Source organism: Acomys russatus, chromosome 1 (genome assembly GCF_903995435.1).
Source record: "Acomys russatus chromosome 1, mAcoRus1.1, whole genome shotgun sequence".
In the NCBI taxonomy this organism is placed as follows: Eukaryota; Metazoa; Chordata; class Mammalia; order Rodentia; family Muridae; genus Acomys; species Acomys russatus.
Genome location: NC_067137.1, coordinates 109,645,214 through 109,660,363, shown reverse-complemented (window position 1 = coordinate 109,660,363; position 15,150 = coordinate 109,645,214). Strand labels below are relative to the sequence as shown.

Here is a 15,150-nt window from a genome sequence, read left to right as displayed (position 1 = left end):
TATGTATGAGTGCTCTGCCTGCATGTACACCTGCATCATTCCAATATAGATGGTTTTGAGCCACCATGAGGTTGCTAGGAATTGAAGAGTAGATAGTGCTCTTAACTGCTGAGTCATTCCAGCCTTCAAACTGTCCTTTCTTGCTGGACTTGGTGGCTCACACCTATAATCCCAACACTTGAAGGCAGAGGCAAGAGGATTGATAGGAATTCTAGGCTAAACTTGCCTACAAAGAAAGTTCTAGGTCAGTCTAGGATACAAAGTAAGACCCTACCTCTTAAAAATACCCATCAAGTGTTATTTCTCAGTTACTTTTTCTTAAAAACAGTTTTTTCTGTGTAGACTAGGCTGGCTGAACTCGGAGATTAACCTTCCTTTGCCTCTCAAGTGCTGGAATTAAAAGCATGCACCACCACAGCCTGGCCTTTAGTTACTGTTACTATTTTGTGGGTTCTGACTTAATAATTTTGTTGTTGTTTTAAGATTTATTTGTTTTTATTTTATGTACATTGGTGTTTTCCCTACATGTATGTCTGTATGAAGGTGCCAGATACCCTGGAACTAGAGTTATAGACAGCTGGTCCTTTGGAAGAGCAACCAGTGCTCTTAACCACTGAGCCATCTTTCCAGCCCTCTGACTTAATAATTTTCTAGATCCTGTCTCACTCTACAGATGCCATTACATTTTGCTTTAGAGTCCTTACATGTTTCTCTTTCTTAGAGTCCTTTTACCATTATTTGGTGTAATTCCTGGATCTGAACTCGAGGTCCATTTTTATCTTTAATTTAGTTTATGAATAAAATTTTTGCCTTTTTTTCGTAGATAAAAAACATAGTTTGGGTATTAGGAACCAGAAGCTGTAATACCATTCTGTGTGTAAAAAACAACATAGAGCGGGCGTGGTGGCGCATGCCTTTAATCCCAGCACTCGGGAGGCAGAGGCAGGCGGATCGCTGTGAGTTCGAGGCCAGCCTGGTCTACAAAGTGAGTCCAGGATGGCCAAGGCTACATAGAGAAACCCTGTCTTGAAAAACCAAAAAAAAAAAAACAACAACAACAACAACATAGAACCAACTTGGACTATTTCCTGGTAGTAATTGGATGTGTGTGGCATTCCTTTGTTTGTCTTTAAAGATTGATTGATTGAGTGTACAGTGTTGTGTTCCCATATACACCTGCACACCAGAAGAGGGCACCAAATTTAATTATAGATGGTTGTGAGCCACCCATGTGGTTGTTGGGAATTGAACTCAGGACCTTGGGAAGAGCAGCCCATGCTCTTAACCTCTGAGCCATCTTTCCAGCCCTGTGTGTGGCATTCTTAAAGTAGTGCAGCTTACTGGTTTAAAGTCAAGATCATATCACTTCAGAGCATATTTCAAGACATCAGCTATCAACCCTTGGAAAAATAATCAATATCAGTTTCAGTGTGTGTGTGTGTGTCTGTCTGTCTGTCTCTCTCTCATGCCTCATCCTCGTGTTCAGCACCACCAGGGTCTTGGCTTTGTAACCTTGATTAACCTGGAAGTCAATATGAAGACCAAACTGAGACCTTGAACTCACAGATGTTGCCTCCTGAGAGCTGGGACTAAAGGCTTGCACCCCATGCCCAGCTTATACACAATTATTGTTAATCATTCACCACATTCTTCTACTCTGCTTTGTCCCACTCCCCACTAATACCTTTTCTCTTCCCAGTGAACTCCTCTTCTACTTTAATGATATGTGTGTGTGTGTGTGTGTGTGTGTTCTTTCAGTTTATCCATCTGTCCCTCCATCCCAGTGAGTGTCGCTAAGGTTGTTTGTTGGAAGAGCATTGGGTATCCTACACCACTAAAGGAGATGTCTCTCTCTACGTCCCTCGTTGAACATTAGCTGTATATGAATGCCCAGGGTCGGGAGATGGGGCCCCATGATCCCCTCCCACTTCCATGACAAGATGTTGATGGGCCCACTGTTACAAGTAATCTTAGCTGCTGTGAGTTCAAGAATGCTGTAGCAGCATCATTCCCAGAAGACAGTGGTCTACAATAATACCTTCCCACCCTCTCTGGCTTTTAGATTCTTTCTACTCATTCTTCAGTGATGTTTTCTGAATCACCCTTCAAGAGAGTGATAAAGATGTCTATTTTTTGGCTGAACATCCAACCATCATTGTAACCACCACAAAAAGAAGCTTCTCTAACCAGATCTGGCAGCAACATTAATATACGAACAATAACAGTTTAAAAGAAAAATTTTTTTTTTTGGTTTTTCCAGACAGGGTCTCTCTGTGTTAGCCTTGACTGTCCTGGACTTGTTTTGTAGACCAGGCTGGCCTCGAACTCACAGTGAGCTGCCTGCCTCTGCCTCCCGAGTGCTGGGCTTACAATAACAGTTTTTAAGAAGGAAATGCAGCAAACACATCATGTCCCCTTAGCAAGACAACAGTGGTAGCTTCAGTACTAGGGCCTATGACTTCCCTAGCCATGGACTTTTGACCAGATTTATAGTACCAGATGTGAATTCTGTTCATTGAATTAGATCTGTTCATCAGATCTAATCAGAGTGCAGTTGGTTACCCCAGAACGGACGTGCCACTATTGCGCTCATCTTGCCTGGTAGTTCATTCAGTGTTGTCAGAATGAGTTGGATATCAAACTGAGACTGTTGGTGCCAAGTCTTCCACAACAGACATAACCCAGCTCCTGCTAGACTTCTGTGTCCTGCAACAAAGGCACATAATTGTTTTTAAGTGACATAAAGTTGGGATTCATAACAGAAGCGCTTCTGGAGAATCACGAAGGCTACAAATTTGTATGTTTGGTAAAGAGAAAATGTTTTTATTGCTTGCTTAATTTAACTTTCAGCAGGTATCCCTGTGGACAGGTCTACACAAACAGACTTTGCTTACTGTATATGTGGCTTTGTTATTATAGCTGCACTTTGAACTAACCAGCTTTTCTTAATCATGGGACTACTGCCTAGCATTTATAATATACCACTGATCCACTTTGGTCCATAGCTAGTTTGCCCCTGGTCTTTGGAATCAAATGGCATTAGATATTCCTTTTTGTTTATGTGTGTTTATTATAGCAATAGCATTATTAAAATACAAAAGCTCCTAATTTTACTTGATTTTGAAGAGCGTGGGAGATACTATCTAATGTATGGCACAGTCTTAGGAATATTTCTGTGAACTTTTCCTGCTTAGAAAAGATAGCCATGGACAGAAGACTGGATGTTTTGATTAGCCCTCTGTGTGTAGGTCTTGAAGTGACTCTGACAGTCTCAGTTTAGGCTGTCCTAGGAGGCTGCTCCTGATGCTTGTACTTCAGGAGATCGTGTATTCAGTTTCTCAGCTTTTTAATGTTTGCATAAACATGAAAGCATGTTGTTTGGAGAGTTACAGCATAGTAGACAGTTGTATCAAGTTTGATAAAAGGTTCTTAAGACTTGAAATGTCATTACAGCTTTTTTTTTTTTTTAATGTCTTTTTCATCTGAGGCTTCAGTTTAGAATTACAGATTGAATTTTGTTAGCTACCATAAAATCTTTTTTTATAGGTTCAAGGAAAGGACCCTTCAGTGGACATCACTCAGGACCTAGTGGATGAATCTGAAGAGGAGCGATTTGATGATATGTCCTCACCTGGGTTAGAGTTGCCGTCTTGTGAATTAAGTCGACTTGAGGAAATTGCAGAGCTCGTGGCATCATCTTTACCCTCCCCCCTCCGACGTGAGAAACTCGCACTAGCGCTGGAAAATGAGGGTTATATTAAAAAGCTTTTAGAGCTTTTTCATGTGTGTGAGGATTTGGAAAATGTTGAAGGACTGCATCACTTATATGAGATTATCAAAGGGATCTTCCTCTTGAATCGAACTGCTCTTTTTGAGGTTATGTTCTCTGAGGAATGTATAATGGACGTCATTGGATGCTTGGAATATGACCCAACTTTATCACAACCACGAAAACATAGGGAATTTTTAACAAAAACAGCCAAGTTTAAAGAAGTGATTCCCATATCAGATCCTGAGCTAAAACAAAAAATTCATCAGACATACAGAGTTCAGTATATACAAGATATGGTTCTCCCTACCCCTTCAGTCTTTGAAGAAAACATGTTATCAACACTTCACTCCTTTATCTTTTTCAACAAAGTAGAAATTGTTGGTATGTTACAGGTAAGTTGGGCCACTGTCCATTTCCTGTCCTCTCTGTCCCTTCCCTACTTATAAAAGGTACTTGCTTTGATTGATTAACATTTAAAATGCTAATTACGTTAAAAATAATAGTTTCCTTAAATCTTTACATTATGATAAAGAATGATATTCCTGACCTCATGGTTGTTTTGTGGGTAGGGATGGCAAGCATGATAGCATTTAGTTAGCATGCACTGGAGATCTAAACAGTCTTGGGTGTCATAAATTACAAAGGGAACAACTTCAGGAAAATTAACGTTAATAATAAATAGTTGATGGAGCTAGAGGCGTAAGAACATGTGCAGTTCTTCCAGAGAACTGGAGTTTGGTCCTATTACCTACATCAGGTACCTATAACCACATATGCACATATTCCTTCCAAAAGAATGTTTTTGGAATAGTTGAGAATATTGAGAGTTTGGACTCTACTTGTTACTTAATAGCTGCTATGTGATTTGAACGGTTGTTTAACCCCTTGAATTTCCCATTTGAGGAGTAGTCATACTAGTTCCATAGTAGACTGTGAAGTGTCCGAAGATCAAGTAAAACCATGCAGTAAAGTGTGGAATGTTTCTGCAAAACTTAGGTTTAAAAAAGGATCTCTATTAATAATCGGTTTGTACGTGATCTGTGTCACATAGTATTTGATAAAACATTATTCTAGTTGAAATAGAATTTTTCTATTTTGTGTGGGTGTGGTAATATCTGTACATGTGTTTACAGGTACACATACCTTTGTACATGGGGGCCCGAGGGTGTTCTCTGTTACTTGCTGACTCATTCCTTTAAGGCAGAACCTTTCTCTATACTTTTTCATTGTTATGTGTCCTTATTTGTCTCTGTTTCCAACCCCGCTCAGGGGACGCTGATGGTGTGTGTATATGGAACCATGCCCAACTTTCTGTCTAGGTGCTGGGAGTTGAACTTAAGTTCTTATGATTGCACAGCATGCTCTCTTAAACACCGAGCTTTCTCTCCAGCCCCTAGAGTATAATTTTTTCCTACCAACCTCCTATATGTACACATTCAAAATCACACTTTACCACTGACTAGTTCTTCTGTGATAGCACTAAATATTCTGACGCTTATCTGGGATGTATATTGAAATTGAATCTCATTAGTTTTTTTAAAAAAGAAGAAAACATGGTCAGAATAATGCTGTTTATGTATATTTATACTTTTTAGAAGAAATAACCAGCATTATAGAGTGTCATACAGAAAATGTTTCCTAAACACCGAACACAGTGAATATAATACTTAACACCTAAGACCACCAACATGGTTCAATGCTAGAAGGACAGAACCAACTTTCAGAAGTTATTCTCTGGCCTCTGTATGTGCTCTCTAGCACACCATTCCCCTCACTCCTAATATATAGATAAATTTCTTTAAAAACAACTACACAGTAGTCTGCATGTATTTACACTCTGTAGCTGGAGTAGTATTAAATATACCCCCAGCTAAAAAAAAAATAGATTTAAATTATTAACTATCTCTAGATGAGAAATTGTAATGAGGAAAGTTCACTGGGGACCAGGGAGGATCTGTGTTGCCATTCACTTCCTAGAATAGTACCCTATAGTAGAATCCTTTGCAGCCTTTTCAAAATTAATGTGTTAAATAATTATTTCAAAATAATTTAGTGTGTTAAGGGATATATATGTAATGGGTATCTTCAGATAGTCGATATTTATTTAAGAGCTCTAATTTTCACCCCCACCCCCCCGACAGGGTTTCTTGGTGTAGCCTTGGCTGTCCTAGACTTGATTTGTAGACGAGGCTGCCTCAAACTCACAGGGATACACCTGCCTCTGCCTCCCAAGTACTGGGATTAAAGGCGTGCACCACTACGCTGGGCAATTTTAACATTTTAAAATTTTGAATCATTTTTTTGTATCTTTGAAACCTGAAGAAAGTTCTGTTTTCATTCCTACTGGAGATTGTGCAACCTAATTTCTACTATTAGCTTGTATAAGCTTGGAAAAATGATCTTGGCAAACACTGGCTCCATTGTACGTGTTTGTTTTATTTGACTGTTTGAGACAGGACCTCACTGCAGCCCATATTGGCCTTTAACTCTCCATCCTTCTCCCTTTGCCTCCCTTGTGGTTGATTATTTATTTATTTATAGTAAAGATTTGCCACTAGGCTGAGTTTCATTGTAATACATCTATAGTATTCAGTTACATACTGCCTGACTGGGCTCCTGCAGTAGTAGTAGAGGAATCACTGGCCTGCAGAGAGTGCGAGACTTCCTGATAGGGTTGGGAAAAGAGTCTTGTCAAAATACAAAGGTAATCTTTCTGATAGAAAATCCCCTGCTTAACTTTTTGTTTGTTTGGCTGTTGGTGTGAGACAGGCTCTCACTATGTAGCCTTGGCTGGCCTGGAACTCACTATGTAGACCAGGCAGCCTGGCATGAAACTCAGAGAGCCACTTGCTTCTGCCTTTCTATTGCTGAGAATAAAGGTGTGTGGGCTCCCATGTTTCACAGTATGCATATATATGTATCTTTTAGTAGTTTGGGGTTTTTTCCCCCTTTAAAAAAAGTGTCATCTTTGTTTTACCAAGCCAAAATTGTACTTTATACAGTTTTACTAGTAAGATAACTAAATTTGTCATTCATTTCATAGGAAGATGAAAAATTTCTGACAGATTTGTTTGCACAACTAACAGATGAAGCAACAGATGAGGAGAAAAGACAAGAACTGGTAAGAAAACAGATACTAGGAGAGCAGGGAAGCGAAACCTCTACACCTTCTCAATGCTTCTCTAATTGCACATTAACTTTGTAACATTTGTTCTTTGTCCTGATTGCAGGTTAACTTTTTAAAAGAATTTTGTGCATTTTCTCAAACGCTACAACCCCAAAACAGAGATGCTTTTTTCAAGACTTTGTCAAACATGGGCATATTGCCAGCTTTAGAAGTCATCCTTGTAAGTTTGCTTCTCTTCATTCTGAACTACCTATGGAACCCATATCAGAAGCTGAATGTGATGTCACAATTTGATAGTTTGAAATTGCATCACTTCCTCTTTTTCCTCCTTCTCATACCCCTTCTTATTCTCAAATAAATGGCCTTTTTCTTTATTACATGCATACATATATACCTAAGTAACAGCAAACCCTTTTTATGTAATAAGCAAAGCATTTGAGTATAGCTGATATTTAATACTGTCTATTACATAAAGTTAAAAGAAACAATACAAGTCCCCCCTCATGTGGCACACGCCAGCAGAGGCAGGCAGATCACTGAGTTGGAGGCCAGCCTGTTGTACAAAGCGAGTGCAGGACACAAAGGCTACACAGAGAAACCCTGTCTCAAAAGACCAAAAAGAACAATAACAATAATGCTAATTTTCTGGGGGCTGGAGAGATAGCTCAGTGGTTAAGAACACTGGCTACTCTTCTCAAGTCTTGAGTTTAATTCCCAGCAACCACATGGTGTCTCATGACCATCTGTAATGGAATCTTATTTCCTCCTCTGGTATGCATGACAATAGCACTTATATACATAAAATAAATAAATCTTTCATTAAAATAATAATTTTCTGCTAGGTGTGGTAGTACACACCTTTAATCCCTGGTAGAGGCAGGAGAATTTCTTTGACTTTGAGACTGGCCTGTTGTGCACAATGAATTCCCGGCTACTGAGAGCTAGTAGCTACTCAGTGAGACCTTGTCACACATAAATACAAACAATAATTTATTACATCTTTAATAATTAGCTTTGTAGTTTATCAAATGAAATGTTAAAAGGCAGGCCTGGGTATTGTGATTCATGTCATGCCTTTAATTTAAGCACTCTTGGCCTTTTGGGGGTTGGGGGATGGATTTAAGTATATCTTAGAGAGGTTGAGTCAGCTAGTGAAAAATGCTGCCCATGCAAGCCTAATGGTTAAAGTTCAATTCCTAGAACCACGTCAAAAGCTGGATGTGGTATCTCATTCGTATATATTTTTATATGTTTATGTATGTACATCTAATAGCAGAACTCCTGGTTTAGGTGGCGTCTGAGACAGGATTGTCCAGAGGCTCACAGGCCGACTAGCTAGCCTTGACTATACAGCACTGCAGCAGACACAAGGCAGGCCTTGTCTCATAAGAGGTCTCCTTTTACCTTATGCCTCCCCCACCCCAGTAAAGTGTGTGTGTGTGAATGTAAGTATGGTCACGTAGCCACTGAGCGTGTGGAGACTGTAGCACTACTTAGGTAGCAATCTGTGCTTTCCATCCTGTTTGAGAGAATGCCTCCTGCTTTTGTTGCTATGCACTGCATACTAACCAGCTGGATTGGGTGCTTTTAGGGATTCTCCTGTCATTACCCCCCATCTTTGTCATAGGAGCCCTGGGTTTAGAAATGTGCACACTCATCCATGGCTCTACCTGGAGTTTGGGCATTTGAGCTCTGGCTTTTAGGCTTTTTTGGCTAGTGCTCTATCTGCTGAGGAATCTCCCCAGCCCTGAGATAAATTTTTACAATTTTGACCATTTCATTCAGTGTGTTATGATCGTGTTCCCCCATTCCACTCTTACTGAACCCCCCCCCCCTCTTCTGCCTAACTCATCCCTATCTTACTTTCATGTCTTTTTCTTTCTTTCTTGTTTTTGTGACCACTGATTTTAGTTAGGGTTGCTTACATAAATAAGCATGACTAGGGAATTATCTGCTGGAGCATTGAGCAACTTTATTGGTAGCTACACCACCAGAAAAATAGTTCCTTCCCAGCAACCATTTGGATGTTTCTTCTTATGTTGCAGTGCTTTGTGATCATATCTTTTGTTAGATTTTAGATTATTTCATTGATAAAGTTCAGTGGGTTTATGTGTGTGTGTTTTCCTTGTTTGGTTTTGGTTTTTTGAGACAGGTTTTCTCTATGTGATCTTGGCTGTCCTGGTCTTATTTGTAGACCAGGCTGGCCTCAAACTCACAGCAGTCCTCCTGCCTCTGCCTCCAGGTGCTGGGATTAAAGACGTGCGCCACCACGCCCGAAAAGTTCAGTGTTTTTATTAGAGACTGATACTTTCCCTTTGCAGGGCATGGATGATACACAGGTGCGAAGTGCTGCTACTGATATATTCTCATACTTGGTTGAATATAACCCATCCATGGTACGAGAGTTTGTCATGCAGGAGGCACAACAGAATGATGATGTAAGTAAGAAGTTAACAGAGCAAAAAATAACCAGCAAGGTAAATATTATTTACACTAATAGTAAGTATTTATGAGTAGGAGGTTATAGCTGGGTTATATATTTTTAAGATTCACGACTGCTCTTTGGGACATGTAGCCATAATGTCAGATGACTTCCCCTTAATTTGCCTTAGTTAGAAATTTAGTGTTTGACATCACCTTTTTTAATTGTGAAGTTGACTTGGCTATAATGTCTAATTTAAACCCTTAAATCAGTTGACCATTTTGTATGTGGAACTGTGAGTAACTTTTATTGGCAAGCACTCGCAGAGGTGGATTCTGAGAATTCATCAAAACTAAAGAGATGGGCTGGAGAGATGGCTCAGTGGTTAAGAGCAAAAGGAGCTGTACATGCTGGGTGTGGTAGTGCCCGCCTTTAATCCCAGCACTCAAGAGGGAGAGGCAGGGGAATCACTGAGTTCAAGGTCAGCCTGGTCTACAGAGTTGGGCTACACAGAGAAACCCTGTGGTGGAACGAACAAGCTGTACATTCACATGTACTCTGGTGGCATTTAATATGAAATTAGACTAGGTAAATTCACTTTAAAAGTAGTTTAGACTGTCACGGTAGTGTAGGTTAAATTTTGTTATATATTAGACCAGTGGTTCTGAGTTTTTCTCCTTCCTCCCACATTTTTGGAAGCCACATTTACTTAAGAATAGATTAAAGTGCTGGCATGGTGGCACACACCTGTAATCCCAGCACTCAGAGAACAGAGACAGGCAGATCTCTGAGTTCAAGACCAGCGTAGTCTACAAATTCCATCCAGGACAGCCAAGGCTACACAGAGAAACCCTGTCTCGAAAAACTTAAAAAAAAAAAAAAAAAATTGAAGCTATCTTAAATGCTTTGAGAAAGGGGAAATGATGTCTCTTCTCGGGGAGGGGTGTCAACAGAATTTGAGCTTACAGTGTTTGTTACAAAAACAAAAAACAAAGCTTTTATTACTTCTTAAAAATCTGCTGTGCCAGTTTGAAGTTGAATGCCTATAATATCTATATTTATGGTTTTTAAAATTATAGCGCTAGATTACATACAGAAATGCACCATGAACTATTGAATCTTTTATCACCTTTTTCTTCTGTGAAATAGTCCTATCTTGAGAACCAGAATATCTTGAGTAATTAAAACTAAAGACTGTTGTTGTAGGCCCTGTAGCCACTGGGTGAGCAGACATACAAGCCTGTACATCCTCACATTTCACGAACATGTATCAGACCTCTGGGCTTTACTTTACCAATCATTTCCATATACTGTCTGTAATTTTCTTTGTCTTTGTCTGTCTTACCACTGCATACATAGACGGAGTTTGCTCACTATGTTTCTTGGTTTTTATTTATCTCTTGGGCCAAGAACACCAGACCTAGAAGGTTCTTAGGAGAGCCAGAAATTGGTTTCCATGGAATCGACATATATACTAGTGTTCTGTACATTCCAGTCTTACTTTACTCGAATAATATTTCCACAAATGGAAAACTACAAAAGTAAACACAATGAAAGTAAAGCAGGTTTTAGATTGTAACTAAGTATTCTTACTTTGACGCCATGACGCCCGTGAGCTTTCGGCAGAAGGTAGATGGAGTTACTAGAGAAGCGAAGCCTGTCTAACATCAAGCCTGACCTTTGTAGGGGGTTTTGGTTTTTTGTGCCCTTCACCGCTCTGATCAGACAAGTTTAAAGAGAATATGAAAAGCCATAAGTAGTGGCACACGCCTTTAATCCCAGCACTCAGGACGCAGGGACAGGCGGATCTCCACGAGTTGGGGGCCAGCCTGTGAGTTCCAGAACAGCCAAAACTACATAGTGAGACCCAGTCTCACAAGGGGGAGGGAAAAAAAAAAAAGATAATAGAAAAAGAAACTTTTACAGATACTTTCTAATGTCTTTGTACCACCCATTAAAAGAAAGAACACTTCCATCTGTCATATTCAATGAATCAGTCATTCTATTTTATTTGAAGTTAAGATGGCTAGATCTAGCTGTAATGCTATAATATGTGTCTTAGTAATCTGTATTATGTATATTTTTATCACCAGGATATTTTGCTCATCAACCTCATTATAGAACATATGATTTGTGATACAGATCCTGAGCTTGGAGGAGCAGTCCAACTCATGGGCCTGCTTCGAACTTTAGTTGACCCAGAGAACATGCTAGCCACTGCCAATGTAAGCCACAGCCATTTCTCCTTTTTCATAGTAGTATGCTTTTATTGCTGGTAGGAACCAATACAGTTTAAGTTCATCGAAGTATTTTTGATTCCATAGAAAACAGAAAAGACTGAATTTCTGGGTTTCTTCTACAAGCACTGTATGCATGTTCTCACTGCTCCCTTACTAGCAAATACAACAGAAGACAAGCCTAGTAAAGGTAAGATGATACAGGTTCGTAGCTTTCTTGAACTGTGAAACTCAAAGCTGGTGTGAGTAAGTCTAGATTTAAGACTTTGGGGCTAGAGAGATGACTTAGTGGTTAAAGAGCCCTGGCTGCTCTTCAGAGAATCCTGGCTGATTTTCAGCACCCACACAGCAGCTAACAGCAAACAGTCTGTAACTCCAGGCCCAAGTCATCTAACACCCTCTTCTGGCGTCTGTGGGTACTACACACACATGGTCCAAGAAACATATGCAGGCAAAATACTAGCGCACATAAAATAAAAAATAAATTAAGTCTGTAAAAGAAGAGACAAAGGCAGGGACAGCAGGATGCACCCTAAGAAGGAAGTAGCGATCCTTACAGTTATATAAATAGGTTGAGTGAGATTTAATATGGATTTTCAAGAGACTTTGAGATAAAATTTGTTTAAAAGTAATTTGTTTTCATGTTGTTTTGTTTGTGAGAGGTTAGTTGGTTCGTTGGTTTGATTGATTGAGAGCTCTTGTTATGGGATCTCTGTTGGTCTCAAATCTTCCTGTTTCAGCCTCCCCAGTGCTGGGATCACAGGTATGTGCCATGGTACATGGCAAACTATTGCAGTTTATTTCTTAGGACTTGTATTTATGTGTGTGTTTTATAGTTGTTACTGGGAAAATGCTGTTGAAGTTCTATCTAGGAACCCATATATTATTTCCCCTTAATAAGTTCATAATGTAGTATGTTTAATTTAAAGCATACTCCTATAGTATTATTCATGGTGTTAATAGAAACTAATTCTGTTTAAAAGGGGGGTGGCGCTGGAGAGATGGCTCAGCTGTTAAGAGCACTGACTGCTCCTCTGAAGGTCCTGAGTTCAATTCCCAGCAACCACACGGTGGCTCATAACCGTCTATAATGTGATCTGATGTCTTCTTCTGGCCTGCAGGGGTACAAGCAGGCAGAGCATTGTATGCATACTAAATAAAAAAATAAATAATTTTTTTAAAGAAAAAAGAGGTAGCTTAACTTTTCTTTTTTACTTTTTTTTGGGGGGGCACGAGACAGGGTTTCTAGAGAAACCCTGAGTTCTAGAACTCAGGTGTAGACCTGGCTGGCCTCAAACATACAAATATCCACTGGCTTCTGCCTTGTATGACTCTAGAAATCAAGTCTTTAAAATATCATTTTGCTTCTTTCTATAATTATTTATATTGGGTAAAATTTGAGATCTGTTTCCAAATTTACACATTTAGCTGAGTGTGGTGGTGCACTCCTTTAATCCCAGCACTTGGGAGGCAGGTGGATGGCTGTGAGTTTGAGGCCAGCCTGGTCTATGTACAAAGTAAGTCCAGGACAGCGAGGGTGTCAGAGAGAGAGAGAGAGAGAGAGAGAGAGACAAAAACAAAAAACACCCAGCATTTACTAATAACCTGCAGAAGGTACTGTGCCATAATCTGTGGAAGCTAAACAGTAGGAACGGGGGGTGTGGGGGCGGTGGAACCTGGAGAGACTTGGTGGCTTTAAAGATTAATCAATTAATCTTGTGTTGTGAGCTCACTGTGGTTAGTAATAAACAGCACAGAGTATAATGAAATCACTGGAAGCAGGGAGAGCATATTTATACCAGAAATGAAGGTTATCTGTCTGGTGTGGCTTCTTACACTGTTTCTTGTCTGTCCACCACATATATGATCGTGTTTTGCTTATTTTAGATGATTTTCAAACTGCACAATTACTGGCACTTGTATTGGAATTGCTAACATTCTGTGTGGAACACCATACCTACCACATAAAGAACTACATTATCAACAAGGACATCCTTCGCAGAGTGCTGGTTCTTATGGCCTCCAAGCATGCTTTTTTGGCATTATGTAAGTGCTTCTTAAAGAATTGTTATCTTTCTGTAGTGTTCAGTTACTAGCTTTAATTGCTGAGAACATCACTGACTGAGGGTCATCAGGCCTCGGATTTTACTGCAAGTTCTGTGCCCTGATGTCGTAGTTTGGCAGGGGTTAAGGAAGACACTTCATCCGAAGTGGGAGGTATCTCCCTGGTCAAAAGAGCAGCTTAATTTAACAACAACAACAACACAGAGACTACATGGCCCACAAAGCCTGAAATATGTACTTGTGGACCTTTTGGAGAAGGTTTTGTGAACTATTTCATACTATATATAGCTTTCGTTAGTTTGGTTTTGCTGGGAGTGGGTGGGGTCCATTTTTGTTTCTGTTGTTTTAAAATTTTATTAACAGTCTTTCTGCAGCCCAGACTTAAGCTCACAGAAATCTCCATGCCTCAGCTGCCTGACTGCGGAGGTTACAGATATAAGCTGCCATTCTTAGCTTTACACGTTGTAACTTTTGTTTCTGTGTATGGTGCTGTGAATTGAGCCCAGTACCAAAAACATTTGCATACCCTTGACCACTGCACTGTACCCCTAGCCAAAGAGCAACAGGAAATTATTTTATGGCTGGCCTGAAACTCACAAAGATCCACCTGACTTAGTTCTGCTCTTTTAAAGCTGACATTCACGGTGCTGAGAACTTAGTTTATTATAGTAAAACATACTTGTGAATCAGAAGTAAGCTAATCAATATTGCTTTGGTCATGCTATAGCTAGACTTCTTAGGTAATGAGTTTGCATTTCCTGACTAAGGTTATTGGTAAGTTGATTGACGAAGTTTAGGGGTACTCTGGAGGCTGAGATACTGCCAACTAACTTTTGCCAGTTGGCTTTTAAAGGTAAGTTGGGAGGTAGACGGATCTCTTGAGTTCAAGGGCAACCTGGTCTACAAAGTGAGTCCAGGACAGTCAAGGGTACACAGAGAAACCCTGTCTCAAAAAAAAAAAAAAAAAAAACCAATCAATCAATAACTAAATAAAGGTAAGTTGGGTTTTTGTGTATGTGTGTTTGATCTTTTTTTTTTTTCCCCGCAAAGGCTTCATGTTTTACTTAAGTTTCCCCTGGTCGGTTTTCTTTGTTTGACACGGCTGGTGAAAATACATGTGCTTGGAATATGCCTTTTTACAACTTGAAGAAGATATTGGGTTCATTTACTTTCCACTGAATAACTTTGGTTATAGTATCTATATTATTGACAAGGACTACAAAAAAGAAAAAAAATCATCTACCAGAGAGCTCAACACATATAAAGAAGGGCTTTAGGAGTTAGAAAGATGACTCAACATCTATACTCCAGTTTCAGGGCAAAGCTGATGCCCTTTTCTGGCCCCCACAGGCACCAGGCACACACATGGTCCACGGGTATATATGCAGGCAAAACACTGTACACATAAAAACATTTCCCGAAAGGTGATGTAGTACCAAGGCCAAGTTCTTTCAGGTCTGTATCTGGGGAAAGGAGAAAGAAAGGGAAAACTGAATACAAAGTTTGAGTTTAAATAGTTTTATTGGGC

The 15,150-nt window shown here is 39.7% G+C and overlaps 1 protein-coding gene across 3 annotated transcripts in view; it reads left to right on the top strand.

The window, feature by feature from the left end:
• Ppp4r3a (protein phosphatase 4 regulatory subunit 3A) overlaps positions 1-15,150 on the top strand; it is a 47,838-nt gene that overhangs the window by 23,032 nt on the left and 9,656 nt on the right. For 2 of the 3 annotated variants that reach the window (XM_051150551.1, XM_051150561.1), the window contains 7 exons: positions 3,547-4,164; positions 6,816-6,893; positions 7,003-7,119; positions 9,221-9,376; positions 11,415-11,546; positions 11,646-11,748; positions 13,446-13,604. In XM_051150551.1, coding sequence (XP_051006508.1) covers positions 3,547-4,164; positions 6,816-6,893; positions 7,003-7,119; positions 9,221-9,376; positions 11,415-11,546; positions 11,646-11,748; positions 13,446-13,604 — 1,363 coding nt within the window. The remainder of the gene's footprint in view (positions 1-3,546; positions 4,165-6,815; positions 6,894-7,002; positions 7,120-9,220; positions 9,377-11,414; positions 11,547-11,645; positions 11,749-13,445; positions 13,605-15,150) is intronic. The other variant, XM_051150555.1, reaches the window with a different exon arrangement.